Below are 23,146 nucleotides of genomic sequence, written 5' to 3'. Positions count from 1 at the left end.
TCTGTCCATGCATCAAACGTGACTACGTCCGGGCTTTGTTGGCGGAGCAGGAAAGTGCCCTTGGGCTACAACCTGTAATTGACTCGGGTAGCAACCTAATTTGCCCGTGCCCTTATGTGTCCATCTCCCTGTCAGTCTGAGCAGGTTGACACCTCTGACCCTGTCAGGGGTGTCAAATAGCTTGTCAGAGGCCTTCAATAAAGTACAATGACAAGCCCTCTAATGCATTACAACACGAGTTCCAGCCAGAAATGAGAGGCTGTAGCCTTTCCAGCCTCAAGGCAGACAGGTGCGCCGTCAAGTAACACACACACCAAGCACACACACATTCAAATAAGCCCTCCCTATCAAACCAATGACCAACAATATGATAGGTTAATAACACAGCTTACATGTTAAACATCCATATTAACATCTTTGGAGTAAACCGAATATCACGATGTTAAGGAGGAATTATCAGTTGTCCAAACTATCATAATGTTTTCTGGCCTGTGGCGCACACTCTTGTATTTAATGTTCAAAATGCCTCCAAATTCATTATTCAATCACTTAAGGATTATCTTTGAGGGGCTTACATAACCGAAAGAGATCAGTTGTCAGTAGCAATAAAAAACACCATACCTGGACCACCTTGAGAGCATGTTAGGCCTGTCACCATGAGGCCTCCCTTAAGGGCCCAAAGGGCCACTCACAATCAGCCTGTCAATGTCAGAGATGCCTGAATGCTGAAGAAATAAGGTGAGACTATGTTACAAATCATTTGGAATCAACATGACACATGAAAGATCCCAAAATGCCAAATCTGGACATAAACCTGGTTTTGATGCCACAGGTTTTGGTTGGTGCTGGTTGGTCGGTGAGGCCCTGCTTCGACATGCTGTGCATTCCAACCAATTATCCACCCCAAGGTGCACCAGGTTCACACTTTAATCTTTGATGGCTCCTCCAATGGGATATAGCTGGATTTAAAACTGGGAACAGGGTTGGGACAAACCTTAAAAATCTGTGTACACAGCAAACATGAATCAACTTCAAACCAACCCACTGAGGGAAACAAGAAAGTATTTCAAAGAAATACTTTTATCCTCATTGTTGTTTCATCTTGCAATGGCTCGTCATCATAGTCCATGTGGATGCTTGAAGCAAGTTTCAAAGAGCAGACTTGCCTCAAATATTACATCAATCAAAATGTCCCTTGAGTTCCTGGAAGGTGAAATGTTTCGTTGAATGTAGGTCATATAAAGGGTGCTGAGAATTTGAAGAAATGGACCATGGTAACCTCACGTCCAACCAAGTCATCCTTCACCAGGAAATCCAGTTCCCTGGCATGGATGTTGCTTTCTATGTGTACCCCTACACCTTGCCAGTATACCAACTTCCTGCAAGCCAGCGATTCCCATTCCCATTCTTATTTTCCCCTCCCACGCCAGAGGACCCCATGTCCTTTCCCCCGGAAGTGCGTCCTTGAAGAGTTTGTCCCAACCATCTGTCACGGATGTCCCAGGACATCTCCTATCAACCCCAATGGCTCCCACGTATACTACACCAGCTGTCATTGAAGGCGTGAGCTTAAAACCAATATTTGAATTACATTCATGCATACATGCTATGCTATGTAGCACAATTTGAATCAAAACACAGCTAGATAATAAAGAAGAAAATTTGTGGCATCATGGATGAAGAAATGTGTACTGCGCAAGTAGGTTTTTGGAAAAATGTGATTAATGCAAGAAAAACACACAATGCATGACGAACTTACCATTTTTACTATTTACTATATAAACATGTGGTTTATATGCATTTCATACCCTTCATTGCCATTCATCTTCTTGCCTTTGATTCCATAAACTGTGCTGTCAAAATACATGAGAACAATCTCCATGAGGTAATGACTCAATATGGAATCGAATATTTCCTCATGTACCCGGGGCGGAGTGCAAAATGTTATGTAAATCCCCTTAACGACCTTTTCAGGCTTCCGACAATCACCATACAAAGGTGATTGGCAGCCGACACCGGTGCACATTTATCCTTTTGCGCCAGCCTGTCTCTCTCTGTAGCGCCCCCTACTGTGAGAGGCGTGGGGTAGGGTGCCCAGTGGCACTTGTTGCCAATGGATGAAGCCAGCATGGATCCTCTCATGGCAACGATGCTGGTCGTTGTAATAATGTTTGGTTTGTTTCCTGCTTCACACCTCCTTTGGGATTTTGCCCGACCTATAATCCAGGACATGAGACGCAGAGGGAGGCGTCCCATGCCTGTCCATCCGAGTTCCAGCACTGCTTAGCCCAAACCAGCTCCTTTGTACGATTCACACAGCAGTCTATTGGTTGCCTGTGGGCCATTTCATAATGTGCATATATTATCATGAATATTATGATTATTGAAACCTCCACCACACCATTTACACAAACTCCAAATCCAAAATAAGTTATTTGAATACATTTATATATAAGGATTTGAAGGCTGACAAAACTGCAGATAACATTTCTCTCTTATGCATGAACTCTTATGCATACGCACACATTATCTCCCTCTGTCTCCGTCACACACACACAAACACACACACCAGATCAGCGTTCCCAAGCCCCTTACTGAGCGTTTTTATCCTTGCAAGGCCTCCTCTCAGAGGGGAGTAAAGCCACTACTGAGATCCTTATTCCACTTCCTACTGAGAAGCTTGTTTTGCTCCTTGGCAGCCCTCTTCCATTCATAAACTGCAGACAAGCATCACTCTCTGCCTCATCAGCCATAAACGTATTTTTATTTGGGCATGACTGACTCTGCGACTTGGATAACGCCTCTCAGGTGACGATGTAGTCTGTAGACATTGCCCAGAAATTTACTAAAAGTGTATTTTTCCTGCGAAAAAAGGGGCTACATTGAAAATCTGATACTGTAGCTGTACCGTCTGTAGCCTTGACCCCCAGGTGGGAACATGTGTTCTGGGGACACATCTTACAGAAATAAAGAAGGGATTTAAAAATGAGAAAGAGAGAGAGAGAGAGCGCACAAGTGCGTGTGTGGAAGAACATTTGTCAAAGCTTTTACACAAGTGGGGCCATCAGAATTTGTTTGTGTGTTTGTGTGTGTGCTTTGAGGGGGTGATATATACACCCCCTACTGTCCTATTTCTAGTCCACATCACAACTGTCAGTAACTAGTGAGATATGAAGCCGAAAAGGAGAAACGATGAAGGAGGGGAACCCTTCAAATGGATATTACCGCCGTGTTTGCCTGTGGAGCATGGAAAGGTGGATTTAGCACTACTAGGATCTTTTCTGTACCCTCGGCTCACTACATGGTACGTTATAAATGCATATTATGATCATTTCAACCCAATAAAGTGAGCTTTTTTCAATTTTAGTTAGAATCCTCACAAAATAAAAAAAGGTCAGCAGGTTTGAAGATATTCGTGAATCTTGAAATGATCCTGTAGATTGCTTAACATTATTTCTACATCATGTCTTTGAATTCAAAATGTTAGAAAACAACAATGGCAACCCGTCTACAGCGGTTTTCAGCCCTCAGGTATAATATTTCAGCAACGGGATTATCTCCAGTCCCAATTCATGAATTTGGCTAAAACAGAAGATACCGGAGTAATAAAATAACATTTTGACAGCTTTCATTGCATGTGTTCTCCCTGATCTGTGTTGTCTCAACCTCGGTGCCTGCACCTGTGCTCTGACTCTGTGCAAAGAAGAGAATGAGGGTTTGACTTTTGTTTTTCACAACTGTATGGAGGATCACCAAATCAAACAGCTTATAGCTACTGTTTGGTTCGTGTCTTGTGAAACTGTATTTTTAAAGCCAATTTTTGTAGTCTGTGTCATATTTTGCATTGAGGAACTACAGTTCACAGTGCAGCGTTGAAGTCCTTGGCCCGTGCTTTTCATGTTTTTCTGCTGTAAGTTAAGCAGTGTGGTGGTTATTGGCCCAACTTGTACAGTTACAACTTAAAAGGAAAGTCACTCGCCTAAAAGTAAAGATGCTAACCAGTTCCAATGTTACATGACAAGTTTTGCTCTCATACCAATGTTTTTAAATAGGAGCAACTTGACATGGCATTAAATATCACTATTTAGAAAATGTATTTGCTTTAGATCATCAAACATTATAGTACAATGTTGAGAGTGAAGTGTGTGACTGTGTAAGTGTGTAAGCGACGCCTTTTATGAAGCCAATTTATATATTTCGCTTGAACGTATACGTATAAAAAGCCACGCTTTTTCAAGCAAAATCGTCTTTGTGACTGCGGTTGTATAGATATTCATGACGCGAAGAGAAGAACTGTGACTGGCTGCTGAGAGCTAACTTTACCGAGTCTGCTAGCTAGCTCTTAGCTAACTTATCTGAATCAATATCTGAATTTACCCTGTTATCACATCACGCTCTCACGTGTGTCCGTGAAGTGCTAGTTTTTTAAGAACCATATTTCATTTTACAAACTGCACATATAATGATATCACAGATTTATGTTTTTTTTTCTTTTTAGATAGTAACACATCTCACATTTCAACACATATTTACCGACTTATACACACACTTAATGTACCTAAATACACACTGCTGCATGCGTGCATACACACCCCCAGCCAACAGTCTACACTTATCTACCTTCAGTCATACTTCCAACTCAAGTCCAGTGGGATGGATTGCATTGTTTCAAAGTGAGAGATGAGAGACTGCCAGTGTTTGGAATTTTTTTTCAGCTGAGCCACAGACAGCAATTTTTATCTTTTCCAATTTCAGAAATGGCATTAAGTCCCGCAGCCAGGATGTGTTTAAGTGGGGTGCGCATTTTTTTCATAGGAAGAGAATTTGATGATTGGCAATTATAGAGGCAAAGGAGATTACAATACTTTGTCATTCTAACAGCCTCTTCAGGGATACCAAAGATGGCAATCTGAGGCGATGAGTCCAGAGTCAGTTCCAATATCTCCGATGTAAAATCAAAAAAAGACCTTCGGTATTCCACCAAGTTCAGGCATGACCAGAACATCGGAAACAAGTCTGCTGGTGCCTAAGAGCATCTGGCCAAATATGGCCTTTTGACAATTCAGTAACTGCAAGTAGATGGTCAATGTCAGAGGCCGGCGGAGCCCGCAGAAACACTAAGTTGTTGGATTTAGCAACGTTACACAATTTAAGTATAAATATAAGTGGAGCACATTCATTTTAATGAATTGTTCTCTACCTAAAGAGAGGGATAGACTGCTCCATCTCAGCGAGAGTGAAATTCTTTGTTGTGAAAATACTGAACAAACTTTGGCAAACATCTAATTTACTAAATACGACTTTGTAGACAAAAAATAACAAACCACCTATCTACCAAATATCACTGTGTTTACCGAAATGCAACTTTTAATAGAACTGAGAAACTGTCTTGTCTATAGATTTACTGTCGTGTGTTTTTTGTTATTTTGAATAGATTTTGTTGAAGAATCTTAACAATGCTTCTCAGTAAACATCCGACACGCACACATAGAAAAAGACAGCAGTTGCTGTGAAAATAAGTTGAAAGGGATGGCAGGGGAAAACCACAAATTATGGTTGCAGAGTGAGACAGCATTATGAGCCTTCCCTGTGTGGTCCATCAACAACTATAGACCCTTCTCCCCTCCTGCTGCTCTCTCCTGCCCTTCCACCCTCCTGCTGCCCCCTCTGCTGGGGGTAGCAGGCATAGTTGACCCTGGTTAAAATTCAACTGGCCCAACAATAGCATGGATCCTTAATGACCTGGTTGAGGATCAAAAGGAAGTGGAAGTAGCATAGTTTGAAAACAAATACCTCAATAGATTTTAATTCACTTTAGATAGTACAGTATAAAAGACCAAAGGTCATCACCAGGATGCTCCCTAATAAAACAAGTCCTCTCTATGAACATCATCTAGAGTCTAGACACCTAATACACACACTTAATGGAAAGTATCCATGCTGTTTCATGTCAGAAACTCCTAATGTGACCTCAGATGCATGTAATCATATTTAATTCTGCACAAACTCCATTTTAGACGTTTTTGAATTGTATGTCACCTCCCTCCATGATTTATTTATTTATTTATTTATTAGAAATCATGTTGTACGTTCGACTATTCAGTGAATATGTTATGTTTATGAGTCAGTCCCTTTAAAAATAAACATAAATTGTCCATCCTTGCCGAATTAAAATGACTGATATGTGGCTGAGGAGATGCCAGCAAGATGGGCCATTATTGTACTCTGTGGTTAAATGATATATTGTTGATCATTTAAATGGCAATAGGTTCAATAATATTTAAGAACGAAAAGTCCACTAATTGGACCTGGAGTTAAATTAGTTTTATTAAACCATTATTCAAATATTAACCTTTAAGCTCAACATATCGTCATGAGTTTAGAAAGCAGTTTTAAATCTGCCTGTGAATGGTTTTTACATGTGTTTTAACAATCCTTTATAACACACTGTAAGGGTTTGTTGATGTGTGTAATCATTAAATAAGAGCGTGTGTGTGTGAGTGTAATAATAGAAAAATAGTAACCAATAAATAATCATTCTCCCCTCAACCACAGGGGGCGACATCTTCCAGCTTTGACGGAAGTTTTGCTGGAACGGAACCTCTGACGTGTCAAATTGTCGCCATTTTCTTGAGGAAGGAAACGCCTTTAACAAGGAAGGAAACATCAACTGTCTAAGTGTGTAAGCAATGCCTTTTATGAAGACAATTTATATATTTCGCTTGAACGTAGTCGTTTAAAAAGCCATGCTTTTTTAAACAAAATCGTCTTTGTGACGGCGGTTGTATAGATATTCATGACGCGAGGAGAAAAACGGTGACCGGCTGCTGAGAGCTAACTTTACCGAGTGTGCTAGCTAGCTGTTAGCTAACTTATCTGAATCGATATCTGAATTTACCCTGTTATCACATCGCGCTCTCACGTGTGTCCGTATACCTTCTGTATTACGTCATCATAGAAAAAATTAAATAAGTATATCTGCATGTTGGTAAGTAATTTTCAATACAGTGTCGAAAATTATAAACCGGTTGGACGAGTGTTAGCGTCGCACCTTAGCATGCTAACGTTGTTTGTTTACGTAGGTTAGTCGGACAGCTTTTTGCATTGCACCATGGTAAGCTAACTGTTAAAGAGTGAGCCGCGTTGGGTCATTATTTGCCATAAACGTCGAGGTCTTAACATTTAACGTTAGTTACATTTAACATTACCGATGATACTTAAGGCTTAAGATATTTCATTTCCGGTGTTTCGGTTTATCAAGCGACCCTGTTAACTGGCGACTTTCAGGCGAACGCGTCTTTTGTTGAAATAGGAAGAGAACACACAAGTTTTAGTTTTTCATTACAACGTCAAAACAAACAAAATTCGAGATTGTAAATAAGTAATAAAACAGTAAAGAGTATTAACTAAGTAAAAAAAAAAGTACTAAAACAAATCCACAATAACTAAAATATAACTAAAAGTTGCTCTTCCTTTGAAATAATGAAGTTTGTAAATACACACAATCGCCTTTAGGAGCCTGTTTTGGGTAAACATTAATGACTCTGTATTGTGAAATGTTTTTCGATATAATCATGTGGAAGTAATGAAGTTTGAATATCCTGCATCAAAAATAAATGTTCGAGACTAAAATGCATACAATCGAGTTTCCTCCACTGCTTACAACAACAAGCCAGGAACACAGAGACGACAAAATGGACTTACGTACAGCTAATTGATTAATTGACAAATAGTTTAAGCTCTACTTGCATGCTATATTATTAGCCATAGTCTTCATACTGAATTTATCTGTTGTTTCTTTTAAGGTTTTTTTTTTTTAGCTGAAGTAGGTCCCCATCATCAGCCGCCATGGGGAATATGTTTACGCAGCTCTTGAGTAGTTTGTTTGGGAAGAAGGAGATGAGGATCCTTATGGTGGGTCTGGATGCTGCTGGAAAGACAACTATTTTGTACAAGTTGAAACTTGGAGAGATTGTGACTACCATTCCCACAATAGGTAACTCAAACATTGTAAAATATTGATGTCTTCATGTGTTTTGTGACCATATCGCTGTCAAATGAGAACTTATGTGTACTTAATGTGATTCTTTGTTTTTGTTTTTCGTTCAGGTTTTAATGTGGAGACTGTAGAATACAAGAACATCAGTTTCACAGTATGGGATGTTGGTGGTCAAGACAAAATTCGCCCGCTGTGGCGTCACTATTTCCAGAACACACAGGGTACGTATAGTCATGTCACAACTTTAGTTTTTGACATTTTGGGGGATTTAAATAGTTCACTTTGTTTGGGGTTTTGTTGTATTCACTACATTTCCACTGCATTGTATTTAAAAGATACAGGACACGTCACACACTCATTAATTTGTTTCCCATTTGCTCTCGTTCTAGGTCTCATATTTGTTGTGGACAGCAACGACAGAGAGCGAGTTCAGGAGGCTCGTGAAGAGCTCGCACGGATGTTGGGAGAGGACGAGTTGCGTGATGCTGTGCTATTAGTGTTTGCCAACAAACAAGTAAGTCATACGAGTGACATTTTTCGATATAAGCAGGCGTATATAGTAACCACTTTTCTACACGTTTTTCCTGTTGTGCTCACGTTGGCTTTAATGTTTTGTTTGCTCACTGTTTTATTGTTTGTAGGATCTTCCAAACGCTATGAATGCAGCAGAACTCACAGACAAGTTGGGTCTTCACAGCCTACGCAACAGAAACTGGTTCATCCAGGCGACCTGTGCCACCACCGGGGATGGCCTATACGAAGGACTCGATTGGTTGTCTACTCAGCTCAAAAAACAATAATCACCGGCCATCCACCCAATTTCAGACCATGCTCTCGACTCCTAAAGTTTTGCAAAACTAAGTTACCCTCTCCAAAAAGAAGTACTGGAAGTTTCCCTTACCTCAGCAGTTATTGTTATAAACATACAGGCCAGTGGTGGGGATGATCTATTCTGTAAAGCTGTCAGGTTTTATTATTTTATGTAACTGTAAATATATTTGGTAATGGGGCAGCTTATTGCACTCTACAGATCCTGTCGTGGTTATTTCTCTTTCGGGCTGATGGGCAGCCGTGTGTGCATTGAATAAGAAAAGGGAGGTGAGGAATAAGAATTTACCAGCGCGATGGCCCAGGACCTCAATGCAATCTGATGACTAATTATCTGGTCACACGTACAGTAGCGGGTGATAGGCTTTTAATTCAAAAAAACTGACTTAAACACTGATGCACTACTTGCAGCCACTGTGGTTATTTTAACAAGTGACTGCATGTACCAGGCCCCCCCCCCCCCAAAATTACCAGTTAGTAAACACAGGCATGGCCTCTTTGTACCGAAATCCCCCTTTTTCCAAGCTGAAAACTCCCGTCTGTGAACACGTACCAGCCTTTGTTATACAGTAAGTCGAATTGAGAAATGCTGCAACAATCTCACATCTACCTGCTTCACGGTTGTTTGAAAGGCAGTATGTTGAGACAGCATTGGGTTTTTGTATTTTTGAGTCTCAGGTTTATCATGTGCTGCCTTTGAAATATACTTGTTAGCAAAACTGCATGAGGTGGTCCGTTGGTCTTTAGGGTCATATTCACTGGGTGTTTACATCATTAGGCTGCACAGGAACCATTCTTTCAACAGCCCTAGACTGTGGCTTGTGTGTACTGTGTTCGGTAATTGTAACTAAAGAAGCTGCACACTACAACAGCCCTTCTGTCTTTACTAAAGGCTCACGTAATTCATGCCTTTTATTTAGTTATCACAATCTGAGAAGTGGTGTTTTGATGGCAATACAAAATCAGTTTCAACTTCACGTTTAGCGTAGTGCTGGTATTTCTTCCTTTGCAGCACATTGTGCTTGGGGGTAAATGAAAGGCTGAACATACGCCTTCTTTATCCAAGACACATGTCGCCTTTTATTTTCAACCTTTCTTTTGGAAGAGGTGTGGGTGTTTCTTTAGTGCTCTGAACATGTCTGGAGGGTGCATCAAACAATTTTTTGACTTATAACTGCCTAAAATTGTGAGAACTATGTTAATCTCTTACTTAAGATTGTGTGTTTTTTTTATGTAAAAAGCACTGTAATTAAAGTGACTGGAGACATTTTTTTTTTTTTTCTGCAACTGATTTTCATTTTCACACTCTATGCAATAAAACTGCTGAATGTTAAGGTGCGTAATGTAGCTTCTATCTATACTTTGTAGTATTTTGTCATTTTACATTGATGCAATTAAAACATTCACACCTAAATTTACTACTTTTATATAAACACTAGTGCATCAATAGAAAAGTAATGAACAAAAGTATTGTTTTGTGTCATTTATCAAGCAGAACATGCCTGATATTCTATCTGGGCCTCTTTTCACTTCAGACACTTTGACTTGTCATAGTAGGAAAAGCACAGGTGATACTAATAACACTAACGATGGCTCTGTTGTGTGCAAGTGCTCCAGTGAGAATAACGAGCTAGGATGCTAAGTGAAATTCAGCCATCATTCATTTCATCATTTTATCCTCTGAAAGTCAAAATGTCTTCGGTGAGAAAGGCCTTCTATGAGAGTGCTTTTCTGCTAAATACATTTTTTCTATTTTAAAGGAGTTCATTTTTCCTGAACAAAAAAGTTAGTTTGTTCGGCGGACCAAATGAAGCCACTTGTGATGGCAAGTTTTAACAATTATCTGAAATTTCATTGGAGTGATAAATAAAACAAATAGCATTTATTGCGTCCCTGGCAGAACAGTAATACACTTGAGGAAACAATACTAAAATTGAACAACCCAAAAACCTGGCGTCATAGCAGCCCGTCGGGGCCGTCACCCTTTGACCCAGAGAGAAATGTGACGTAAACCACCCAATGTGTGGGTCAAAGCAGTAATGTGGAGCGCACACCCTGTTTCACATTGTGTAGGGGCGGCAATCTAGGACAGCATTCTTGCAGGTTGATTAGGCTGCTATGGATAATGCAGCCAAGCCTATAAAACATGGCAGGAAAGTATGGTGGTGGGAGGGGAGGGAGTGGGAGTCCTGGGTCCCTCAGAGGGCTGCTTTGTGTGGGCTCCTCTCCTGCTGCTCCGTCAGCTTGGTTTGTGTGTGGCAGTCTAACGGTGCTCGGCCATATAAAGGGACCAGCCTGGTTTTTTGCACTCTTCTCTATGAATGCCTTGCTCTTTTTTTTTCTTTTTTTTTAGTGCACCCCCCAGGTGCCAGCCAGCAGAATACCCTCTTTCAGACCAATTCAAGGCAAACGCAAACACTACACTCTATTATGACCAATGAAGAGCATTCCAACGGTAGCGCACCAGACAGGGAGCCGAACCTAGAACGGTGAGGGATTAAGGAGCGCTGGCATCATTGAGAAAAAGAATATTGCAGCTGCTGAGTAGTGCAAGAGGCACAGTGAGATAGAGGACAGGTACAAGGACCAGCAACATGGGACATTTGTAAAGAAAAACCTTAAAAGAAACAAACGACTCTTTTCAAACATGGGTGTAACTTTGCAAGAAGAAGCTGATATGCTGATGTAAATGATATAAACTGCTGTGCTGATGACACAACCTTTAAAAGTTTCAGCTTTGCAGAAAAGCTGCCAAATGTGATACTTTTTTTTTTTTTTTTTAAATAGAAATGTTTATATATAAAAAGGACGACAACACAATTTGTACCATTTTTTGTGAGATTCTTTACTTTGCTGTCGTAGACATGGAGCGTCAGGAAAGTCATTTCCTGGAAAAATTTTGTAGCGTAGAAGACAAGACGAGATATATATTTATTCCACGAGTTAATTCTCAAACAATGTAATAGTTCCCAGGGCCAGACATTGTAACAAAAGATCAGTTTTATTTGCTAAATATTTTACCTTGCATTGTATTTTACAAAAAACTAAATCAAAACCGATGACTGTATAGAAATATTTAGGGATTTAAATCACATAAAATGTGTTTAAAAAATTAAAAACGTACTCCATGTCAAACACAACCCAAAAGACACAAGTGTCCCATGACTAATTGACCGACTTATTGGATGTAGAGACATGAAGGCCGAAGCCTGTGAGTCAGACACATCGACCTCTCTCCATCTACAGTCCGTTCGGGGTAAATGGGGTCTTGGGGGGGGTCAAGCCGCTGTAGAGCTTTCCGTCCGTATTACGAGTCTCGGAATTGAGGGGGTGGGGAGGACATCAGTCGTCCGAGTCTGTGTCGTGGCGCCGCCTGTGGCTTTGTGTGCCACCAGCAGGGGCCGTCTTGTGGCTGACAGGGTTACGGGGGACAGGAGACCCCCCATCAGAGGAGTCTGTGTCATGCCGCTGCGGTCGATGATGGGGGTAGGAGGGCTGTCGCTCGGCCTTTGCTCCCCCCCTTGAATGGCTGTCATGGGGTCTGGCTCCACTCTGACTGTGGCATGATGGATTATGATGATGGTGGTCCTTTCTCTGCCTATAGAGTAAAAAGGAAGCAAACAATCAATGACTGGGCTGCGGTGAATCGGGTGAGATGTTATGAGGCTGGAGATAAAGTAGCTGCCAGATGAGCTTTATACTGACACCCACAGAAAACACTTCATGACACCTGTAAATTCATCTACTGGCTGCTGTGTGGACAAGTGACCGTATATTTACCAACGTGCAGCATTAATTCTGTACACTACCATCATATGCTGCTGCTCCTCTCTCACCAGCACATTCATTCATGAACATGCACCCCACATGTAAAAGGTATAGCTTCAAGATGCCGTGTGTAGGACAGTGCCTTGGTGCCCTCTAGTGCTGGTAGATGAAAGCTTCTGATTCATGTATAAATGTGCAATGTAGTTTATCAAATAAAGCAATGTTACTATTTAATGCAACCTTTGGAGAAATAATAATGTAGGAATAATAGCGTGTAATAATTAGATGTGGTTTAAAACATTGAGGTGTTCATTATGTGGGAACATGGTTGTTTTTTAAAGCAATGCTTTGTAGTGTTTCTGTTAAACTAACCGTTTTCTGTCATCAGAGTCTGAAGAGGACGAGTCTCTTCTTTGCCGTTTCTTCTTCTTTTCTTTCTTCTTTTTCTCCTTTTTGCTCTTTTTCTCTTTCTTCTTCTTTTTGCTCTCGTGCCTACAGAGTAAAGAAAACAAAAAAAGTTGCAACGATGAATATTATTGACATAAACAGGCTGATACAGGCTGACGTTTTGTCCAGTAGAATGGTGTATAGGTGTTCATTAAGTTATCTTAGGTGGTATCTTGATATAATGCACACTCACCGTTGGTCCATATCCCCCTTTTCTACACTCTGAGAAGTCTTTGATGTTGAGGTTTCGGGACAACCTTCTGTTTTGTGGTGCTGTAAAGAAAACATTAATAAAGTCTTTGCATCAAGTTGTAGATCCAATAAAAGAAACTCCTAAAACTCTCAACTGTTAAAGTCCCTGCACTACCCACGATAGATATTCAGGCCTGTTTTCCCGTCCATCAGACTGCTTTGCCCTTATAAACATCTTAAAATGTTCAGGGACATTTTGGTATTGAGGAGAAGAACTTACTGTAAAAACAGGCAGGCCTATTTTAGCTGCCTCCTTTTCCTTTTGGGAGAGCACCATTTTCCTTGACCCTGCACTGCAGATGAAAACACTCATTTATAATTAAGTACTTTACAATCACAGTGCATTAAGACAAAGGGCTCTCTTGCCACTTGGATGTCAAGAGGAGCATTTTAATGAGTTTTAACAGGACAAATATAGAACATAGTGAATGGCAGGGACAGATATTGCCATATTTCCTCCCAATATGTTGTTTGCTCTAAAACAAACACTGTTTTCAAGATAGAAAGACCTCACAAGTATTTAAAAGTAGGACCATTAATGGACTGACACCCTGACATTTCTGAAATCCTGTGTTTACATGTGACAACAACAATTCAATTAGAAATTTTCTTAAGAAAGAAAAAAAAATCACCTGGAGCTTCCCAAGCCTGAGACACGGTCCACATCTCTCTCTTCACCATCAGCCTCTTCCCTCCGGCAAACATCTGCAAGGTCCTGGTTTCAACATGGGGAAGATTCGTTGGATTTTTCTTTCTTCTTTTAATTAAGGCAAGTTAAAGATGTTCACAAGCTTCTGAGTGAAAGCAGTACCAAACAAAGTGGCATACCTCTTTGGTCAGGCCAGTCGGTTGCCTCTTTATATTCCTGTGCCCTCTAGATGGAGAATGGAAAACATAAATTGATAACGTTTGTTGACCCACGCTTGCGTTTGTCAACCATTTATTTTATGGGACGGTATACGTACAGGGCAGCCATCAGTGCCTCGTGCTCTGCAGCCTTGACAGCGGCAATTTCATCCTCTTTGGTCAAAGGTTCACCGGTTTTCTTATCTCTCGAGTACCATGACAGATCCTTGCCTTTTTGCCATCGCCCAACTGGTGCCATCAAAGAGTTCCCTGGTAACAAGACGGAAGAATGAATCATTGCAGCTTTATAAAGAGGATGGTGTTTGTAGGTACTGCACAAACTAAATTGGGGCAGATTTGAACAAACAAATCAATGAAGAACTTTGGCAATAAGTAACTTAGGGAAATACACATTTTTGGTTGCGTCTTCTCCACAGAATCACCTGATTATCTCACCATACTTAAAATAAAAAAAATATATATATATATATGCTGTTGATGAGGCTGTATCATCTGTGGTAGCAATAAGCATCTTTAATGTACGCATATCGTGTGTTTACACGACTTCATGTGCCAAAATCACTGCCATTTGTTTAACAAAAACGTGTATGTCTGCGTGCTACGTAGTTCTTGTTTGGTGTGCTGACATGTTGCCAGCAGTGTGTGCTCAGATAGCAGAGGCTACGTGTGTCTCTGTTTGCTCTAGGACCTGAGTGGAAAACAGGACTAAAACCAAGGAGCCAGACACCGTGTAATGAAGGACTTCACAACAAAAGGTACGGAAAAGCAGCACGTGGAGTACCGAAGCCATGGCGTGCAGTTAACACTGATACTAAAAAGCGTGCTCAGTAGTTTGCAAGTTAGCAAACAACTATTAGCAAGTGCATCTGGTTAGCGCTGACTTAGTGCTAACCAGTTTTTTGAACTTACCAAGATAATTCTCTCTGTGTTTATCGACTTTCACGTCATCCCAGTTGAATTGGTCCTGGCCTCCTCTGACCCCTCCAGATCTCGAGGAACCGAACATTGTAGTCGGTTACTTTTGGAGACTTTTAGAGAAGAAGCGGTGTACCGTTAGCTTCACCAGCTGACTTTAGCCACGTTAGAACACGACTAAGCGCGAGGATGGGCCTTCAGCGTCCACTCATCCGGGTACTTTTGTGGTACGTTTTATTTCCTTTTTGTCGATCGGAACAACGTCCTTCTTTGCGGTGGTGTTTACCTAAACCATTCAAACTGACCCCATTAATTAATTTAGCCACTTATTTCATGAAAGATGTGCAGAGCGTGAGGGGAATAATTGGATAAACAGCGTTCAACTGAAGCTAGGTTACACAACTGAAGCTAGGTTACACAACTGAAGCTAACGTTAAAATTACGACCTAAGTCATAGCTACAGTCATGAGTGCGCTTTGTCTTCCCGTTAACGTGGGAACTACAGCCGACAGTGAGTTTTATATATATATATATTTAACATTAGCTGCCTTTGTATCGTATATTCTTTTAGACTAATCATAACAACACTCCGCGTGTCTGTTTTGACCTCCGTATTCCCGATGTCCGCGAACGCAACGCGTCGATGTTTTGACCCGCAGTGATGACGTAGGCAGCACAATGTTTCCTTAATGGCTCTTAACAGCAAAGACAAAGTACAGAGGAGGGAGAAAATCACCCGGAGACAGAGCTAAAATCTCGGACTAACGTAACTCCCGATGTACACGAGATATTTCTCCAGGTTACTGTCAGGTAGGAAGCAGGATAGCATGCATATGTCTCTTTTGTATCATGTTTGTATTGTCTTCCATCATCACTGTAGCCAGCACTGCCAATCATGTCCTTGGGTGTGAGAGGAGTCGGATTGTTCCTGCAGAGGAAGAAGATGGTTGTGTTAAGTTTAGCTGATGCAACGTCGTTACCTGTCGTTTCATCATCTTTTAATTAGTCCTTGTAGATGGAAGCCAGCCATCAGGGATAACTGTTCTAATGTGTTAATAACTTTTCAAAACAATCTTATAAATATCTGTTGCTTGTATCTCAGCTTTTGTAAAAACTGCAAATTATTTAAAAGATCCTCAGTATTGCCCTGACCAAATGTACATTAGTAGTTTCAGCATTTCAATGCAAATCTGCATGCTAATTATTTCATGGCGTGAGTCAAAGGGCACTTTGCAATGTCTGAGATAGTTAGAAAATGCTGACACAATTTGGCAAATTAAAACTCCAGCAACACTTGTAGTATAGAGAACAGGGACACAGAGGAAGTCCACTAGCTGAGATGTGTTTTACAATAACGTTGTTCTTGCCTATGCTACACGTGTGACGCTCACTCTATAACTATAGAATATTCTGTATGCTATATGTAGACAGGCTATAGGGAAAACAATGGAATGAAGAGAGCACAGCATTAGACTGAATAAGGACGAGAACTGGTTCAACATGTGCCCACATAATCCCCAAATCGCCTGTTTCTAGGTAAATTGAACTAACAACACTGCTGTTTTGACATTACATACTGTGTGTTGTACTTTCCAGGGCTGCAACAAATGATTATTTTCATTACTGGCGAGTCCTATGAATGGAATTGTTGGCAAAAAAGTGCGAGGGAAAAAAAATTTCGATCACAAATCCCCAAAGCCTGAGGTGACATTAAAATAGCCTTTTTTGTCCAACCAACAATTCATACCAAAGATATTCAATATATTAAATAAAAATACGAGCAGTCGATTGTCACATGTGAGAAGCTGGAGCCATGAAATGTGAGCATTTTTATTGTTTCAGCACCATGAAGCCTGTATCAGACCACTGAGACCTGATGGGTTTCACATGACTTCAATTTAGTTTCAGGCAAATATCAATCACATGGGCTTTGGTGCACATGGTTAAAGTCGAGCACGGTGTCATCTCGAGGTGATTGTAAACTTGCAGTAACTCATTTCCTGTCACGCAGCTCAATGTCAAGTACAAACGGTTGATTCATGTGTGGGTTTTGGATTTTATGTACCTGAAAGTTTCAGAAGCTTTGTCAAGACATTAGTGGTTTTGTTATTGTATCTTTGTTTTTTGTATATTTATTTTGTCTGTAAAATGTCGAAAGTCTATTATTTCGACATTGCGTGTGTAAATGCAGAAGAAAAACCAGCCGGGGTTAACGGTAGTGTGTGAGCAGTAAGCAGTTAATCAATTGCACAACAACTACAACGTCCTTATGCATGCAGCTAACGATGCGCCCACAAAAACTCTGCAGTTGGTGCAGCAGTATGCACAAATAGCCATGGACAGACACAGAGATGCATACACATGCCCAACCTCATTATCTCCTTGCAGAGATAATATTAATGATAATGATGAAAATAATGATTAGTTGTAGTCCTAACTGTTTCCCTATGGTAACAGGAAGCCAATGCAATGGATTACTATTGGAGAATCCTGTGGTGGAGGGTTGTTGTTGTTGGGGTCGGTACCCATTTCAGAACAGGGCTCCAAAACGTGTGACGGCTCCTTCAGAAGCTTCTGCCAGAGGAACTGCTGCATCTTTAATTAGCCATGTTGCCTTTTACGGGAGGCATTCAAGAGGCAATGGAGAATGACTCTCTGTCATCTGCACCTGCAAAGACGACCTCTCTTCATCTGGTGTGCTTGGAAACAAGACGGCTCACATGCTGTGATTTTTGCCTATAAACAGATTTTGGAGACTAGTTTTATGTTTTTAAAGATTTGTTAGGCGAATATGTCCCCCTGTGTGATGACATTGATGTAAGTAATAGGCCTATAATCATAATGATTGATATTAGCTTTTCACTGTAGCTCAATTTAGCAGCGCTAGCTGGCTTCCTGTTGCTAATGTCTGTTTGGAAGATGCTCCCAGCTGACTGCATAACACAAACATTTAAATGACTGAAGAATGGAGGGTTGTCTCAGCCTTTTGGAGTAGAAATACAACACACCTGCTCTTTACTATAATATTTGATCATTCTGGATAAATCTACTTGACATTTGAATAAATAATAAAACCTACTAGTGCGTTAACGTGGCCCCGCCCTCTCTTTTTCTCTCCTCCCTCCCACACTCTTACACAATCGACTTGTCCTGCACATGATCACGCCCTCCCTGTTCACTTGAATTCTCCGTCTGCTTGAGCTCTGTGTGTATTGATTGACCAAAGGTGAGGTGGAAAACTCCAGGCATCACTTTGTTCTTTACTTGAGTAGCTTACTAAGAAATGTTGGTCACAAAAGAAATATATAGAATATATGGCAGTATAGTAGTAAGAAGCTATTTTGCAAAGATGTGCACTACGATGACTATACTTACAGGTTTGTTGGTGATTGGATTGCTGCATAATTCAGTTAAAGGGAGTTTAAAGTTGTTTACTCGAAAAATGAGCCCATGTCTCTATAAAGAGTTCGTGAGTCTTATCTCTTCTGTTCTTTCTTGCCTTCACAAGCAGAGAAGTGCTCTCCAATTAGTGAGTACTTGTCCCTGCACCACGGTAAACTCACGGCTTGCCAAGCCGTTGATTGCCTTTGCTCTTGCCCTTGTGGGAGATGTTTTGGTCTCATTATTTGGTTGCCTTTAAGAACTGCTGGCTAAGCATTTCATCGTGTTTATCCCACCAGAGTAAGGCTTGTCTGAGCATGTTAGCCCGCTGTAATGTTTTTTAAAAAAGTCTTTGCAAAAAGTATTTTCGGTCGGTAATGACTCATGCCATAAGTTTCCAGTGGATGCGTGTCACCCCTCCAGCCTCACCCTCTTGTTTCCTGTACTGAACTCTCTCCTCTGCGACTCTCCTTCCAGCTATGGCTGGACCCAGGCCTGTGGTGTTCAGCGGCCCATCCGGGGCAGGGAAGAGCACGCTGTTGAAGAAGCTCATGAAAGAGTATGACAGTGTCTTTGGCTTCAGTGTTTCCCGTAAGTATACCACTCTAGATAGTTTATTATGTGTTCTCAGGGAGGACTATCTTCTCTTATAAATGTCTTCTCGACCCTCAGATACAACAAGAAATCCTCGGGCCGGAGAAGAGAATGGCAAAGGTACAACATGTTCCTCCTCTTTCATGACCCCTCTAACAGGAAATCACAGTTTGTGAGTCTGTAGTGTTTTTAGCTTTCTTCATCTGTATTCATTTTTTGGGGGGGTGATTTCAGATTACCATTACGTCACACGGGAGGTGATGCAAGCCGGAATCGAAAACGGTGAATTCATAGAGAGCGCGGAGTTTTCGGGGAACATGTACGGCACCAGTAAAGCTGCCGTGCAAGACGTCCAGGCCAAGAACCTCATCTGTATACTTGACATCGACATGCAGGGTGTGATGAACATCAAAAAGACAGACCTCCGGCCCCTCTACATCTCCATCCAGCCGCCTTCCATGGCAGTCCTGGTGAGCACAGAAGGAAATGCATTTTATTGAGTCATTCTTTTTTTATTGTCCTGCCAGCGAGGCGTTCCTGGGTGTGACTTTCTGTTTGCTTTGTGCCACAGTTATCTTGTCATGCAGATTTTATGATGTTCTGAATGCTTTCTGTTTTTGTTTCAGGAGAAACGTTTAAGAGACAGAAAAACTGAGTCGGAGGAGAGCCTCCAGAAGCGTTTGAAAGCAGCTAAGAAGGACATGGAGTTAGGTACGTGTTTTCTTTGTTTGCAAATATTAAATTACATAAGTGTTTAAAATGTGAGTCTAAACTGAATTATATGTCCTTCTAGGTAAAGAACCTGGAGTCTTTGATGTCCTAATTGTCAATGATAATTTGGAGGATGCCTATGGGCAGTTAAAATGTGCTCTTCTTGAGGTAAGACAGAGTCCTTTACATTAAAACACTGCTTTAATGCATTCACTTGAGCATCAACAAATAGATTTTTGATACCTTTGCACACTGAATGAAAATGTTTTTACGCTGATAAGATTCAGGTGAAGGGAGACTGAGACTTTTTATAGAAGAAAAGCACGATCTGCCTCTTACAAGTGGAAAGTTGAATTGAATCCTCACCCAAACTGAGATCGTCCAATCATAGCCTTGCAACCATTTACTTAGCACAGCAGGCCTGCCCACACTACATAGAGCGGTTCATAGCATCTAAACTAAGAGTTTGGAGAGACGGGGGTTGCTGTTGTTGTTGTTGTTGTTGTTGTTGTTGTTGTTGTTGTTTAGCCTTTCCAAAAGCAAAAGTGTGAGGAATGGATTCAACTTTGTGTTCATCTGCTGTATGCAGTCTCGCCTCAAATGTCTTCGTTCATTGCTGTAGATTTCTCTGTATGGGTAACATTATAAAAAAAAATTTCCCTTCTCTAGGAAATCAATAAGGTCAAGAAAGTCAACATGTCTTCGTAGGGGACAGCCGCATCCTGACACCTTTTAGTCCCGTACATCCACTCCTCACTCCTCAACCCCACAGACCTCCATTCCAGTCGTGAACATTCCCTCAGATGGTGGTCTCTGAAACTCCAACAAACGTCCCTTCGTGGATACACAAATCCGTAGGTTTTATATGGTGTTTAGAGGTTATTATTTCGATTTATTAACACATGTCTTTTTTTTCCTGACCTGAAACGCTTTACATATTGTTGGTGTCCCTTGTATGAAGAGAAGTTACTCCAATAATGCTTACTTGATATGTGGCTGGTATGTTATGCAGGGTGCTCTGCTGGACTGGGTTTACCAGGTTTTCCGGATATACTGCTTGCAGCCTGGACGAACACAAACGGGGGGTCACATGACTCTATCCACGATCTTAAAACAGCAGTTTATTCACATGATGTAATAAGCTAGTTTCTAGATATCTTGATTAGTGACAGAGAGTTATGCTGCTCTTGTGCCACCAGTCTCGATTTGAGAGATTTACAGAGATGGATAGCTGCACACGTTTAGTTCAGGAGGGAAACTCGTCTAAAACTTCAGCATTACAACTGATTCCGTTTGTGAAAAACAAATATGGTGGCCGTTTATGTTCAAAGGGGTGCATGGAAGTCTTTCCAGTGCTGGTAAATGCTTTTCTTTGACAGATTTTGTGTAAATTGCCACAGAAATCCATTATTGCATATGTTTGCTGGATAACCATGAATACTGTTGTGCTCTAGTGAGATTAAATCCTATAATAGATAGAAAATGTGGCTTAAAACAAAGAAACAATAGATCATATATTGTCACTTAGAATATAGCTTTTTTTTTTTATTTTAGGTGGTATAAGAACAATTCATTTTTTTTTTTTTTTACAATTGTAAATTTGTAAAACTTTTGTATTGTGTATCTATCATTTTGCAGCTTCACCGGTACAGAAAAGATGTCATTCAGTGGATTGTTTTGATTCCGAACTAAAGGAGGGGTTTTGCAATTTGAAGGAAAATGAATGTCATGTTTTTCTTTTATATATTGCTCAGAATTAAGCACGCAGATCTTTAACTTGTTTGAATATCTATGACCAAGGTATACAGAGGAATCCTGAGGTTTAATTTAATAACTTTTTAAGACCCGTTTCATTTATTTTAAGACCTCATTGCCACTTTGGGTTCTAACCGGTTACATCAGGGACTAACTTTAACTTACTCTACTATACATTGATTATAAGATAGCACAACTAAACACTCAGCAATACGCTCACAATCTTGTTCTCTATGATACAAACTCTTCAACTCTGTTATTTGGCTGTAATTTATAGATTCTTTGTTATTGTATTTGTATGTTATGGTGCAATTAAAGGAATTTGAGGTCAAGCATTTCACTACATATTCTTGTACAACCAGTATTTGACCAATAAGCCTTGAACTTTGGTGAAAGGTAATGTATGAAACGTTTGCTAAAAAAATATATATTTTTCCATCTTTTAATGTTTTTTCGACATGCTAAAAAAAATATATTTTTCGACATACTATACTATGACTTAATTATAATGAAGTCTCTCCTGGTTGAATGACATATGACTGTTTTCGACATGCCTTGACTATGACTTGACTATGACTTGTTTAAATTAAGTTGAGTATCTTCAAAAATAAAGTAACTAAAAAAAGTAACTTTTAAAAGTAAATGAAAAATAACTTTTAGAATATAGTAACTTCAAAAAAGTAACTTTAAAAATAAAGTAACTAAAAAGTAACTTATTTTACAAAGTAACTAAAAAAGTAACTTATTTTACAAAGTAACTAAAAAAGTAACTTATTTTACAAAGTAACTAAAAAAGTAACTTATTTTACAAAGTAACTAAAAAAGTAACTTATTTTACAAAGTAACTAAAAAAGTAACTTATTTTACAAAGTAACTTATTTTACAAAGTAACTAAAAAAGTAACTTTTACAAAGTAACTCAAAAAGTAACTTATTTTACAAAGTAACTCAAAAAGTAACTTATTTTACAAAGTAACCAGGGGTGTTATTAAATCCAACTAATAATGCGTTTAATACTGAAATTCTCCACAGTATCTTCAAAAATAAAGTAACTAAAAAAAGTAACTTTTAAAAGTAAATGAAAAGTAACAATTAGAATATAGTAACTTCAAAAAAGTAACTTTAAAAATAAAGTAACTAAAAAAGTAACTTATTTTACAAAGTAACTAAAAAAGTAACTTATTTTACAAAGTAACTAAAAAAGTAACTAGCTCTCATGAGTAGCTCTCATTTTCAGCTAACTGGCCGCGCCAGACTGTGTATGTGGTCTCTGCTCTCGAGAACATTACTATTGATAGTTAATTCAGTTTGTAAGTGAACTTTGTGTAGTACATTAAATATTGTTTTAATTTTGGACCGGGTCCAGCTCATTCTTCTGATGCGCGTGCGCAGTAAGAAGCTCGCAGCAGAAGAGTACCTGCGGCCTGCAAGCTCCTTCATCCTTTGTTCTAACCCTAACAAATATGGCGACCACAAAGGGACGTGATAATTGCTGGAAAACGGACTGGACGAGGAGCTGACTAAGATACCTTCTGGCGCCAAAGACAAACGGGTAAACAGAACCTTTTTAATATAATCTGTATAGGTAGTATAGGAAAATTTAGAGACGGTATCTTGGTCAACCCCTCCG

The 23,146-nt window shown here is 40.0% G+C and overlaps 3 protein-coding genes across 5 annotated transcripts; 2 read left to right on the top strand and 1 right to left on the bottom strand.

Moving 5' to 3' along the window:
- The first annotated feature begins 6,609 nt into the window (after window positions 1–6,609).
- arf1 (ADP-ribosylation factor 1) lies at window positions 6,610–10,161 on the top strand. 3 transcript variants are annotated; one of them, XM_076097262.1, is made up of 5 exons: window positions 6,610–6,678; window positions 7,806–7,996; window positions 8,110–8,220; window positions 8,389–8,513; window positions 8,641–10,161. In XM_076097262.1, the coding sequence occupies exons 2-5, from the start codon at window positions 7,849–7,851 to the stop codon at window positions 8,797–8,799; spliced, it is 543 nt and encodes a 180-aa protein (XP_075953377.1). In that variant the 5' UTR covers window positions 6,610–6,678; window positions 7,806–7,848; the 3' UTR covers window positions 8,800–10,161. The 3 variants fall into 3 exon arrangements, with proteins under 3 accessions (XP_075953377.1, XP_075953378.1, XP_075953379.1); XM_076097263.1 differs by having other exon boundaries at window positions 6,614–6,682; XM_076097264.1 differs by lacking the exon at window positions 6,610–6,678 and having other exon boundaries at window positions 7,018–7,996.
- Window positions 10,162–11,647: 1,486 nt separating this feature from the next.
- cunh1orf35 (chromosome unknown C1orf35 homolog) lies at window positions 11,648–15,471 on the bottom strand. The gene is made up of 8 exons (XM_076097259.1): window positions 15,071–15,471; window positions 14,260–14,410; window positions 14,123–14,168; window positions 13,927–14,009; window positions 13,515–13,587; window positions 13,236–13,315; window positions 12,968–13,087; window positions 11,648–12,425 (listed from the first exon to the last, which is right to left on the bottom strand). Exons 1-8 carry the CDS (start codon window positions 15,165–15,167, stop codon window positions 12,170–12,172), a joined length of 906 nt encoding a protein of 301 aa, XP_075953374.1. The 5' UTR covers window positions 15,168–15,471; the 3' UTR covers window positions 11,648–12,169.
- A 215-nt stretch (window positions 15,472–15,686) lies between these two features.
- On the top strand, window positions 15,687–21,849 carry guk1a (guanylate kinase 1a). Its single transcript, XM_076097261.1, has 7 exons — window positions 15,687–15,886; window positions 18,935–19,048; window positions 19,130–19,171; window positions 19,286–19,521; window positions 19,678–19,762; window positions 19,845–19,930; window positions 20,432–21,849. The coding sequence occupies exons 1-7, from the start codon at window positions 15,853–15,855 to the stop codon at window positions 20,468–20,470; spliced, it is 636 nt and encodes a 211-aa protein (XP_075953376.1). The 5' UTR covers window positions 15,687–15,852; the 3' UTR covers window positions 20,471–21,849.
- The last annotated feature ends 1,297 nt before the right edge of the window (window positions 21,850–23,146 follow it).

This window comes from Anarhichas minor, unplaced genomic scaffold (genome assembly GCF_050575085.1).
Source record: "Anarhichas minor isolate MPS153535 unplaced genomic scaffold, ASM5057508v1 ptg000024l, whole genome shotgun sequence".
Taxonomy (NCBI): Eukaryota; Metazoa; Chordata; class Actinopteri; order Perciformes; family Anarhichadidae; genus Anarhichas; species Anarhichas minor.
Note: the sequence above shows the minus strand (reverse complement) of the source record. Positions and strands in the feature narration are given on the sequence as shown.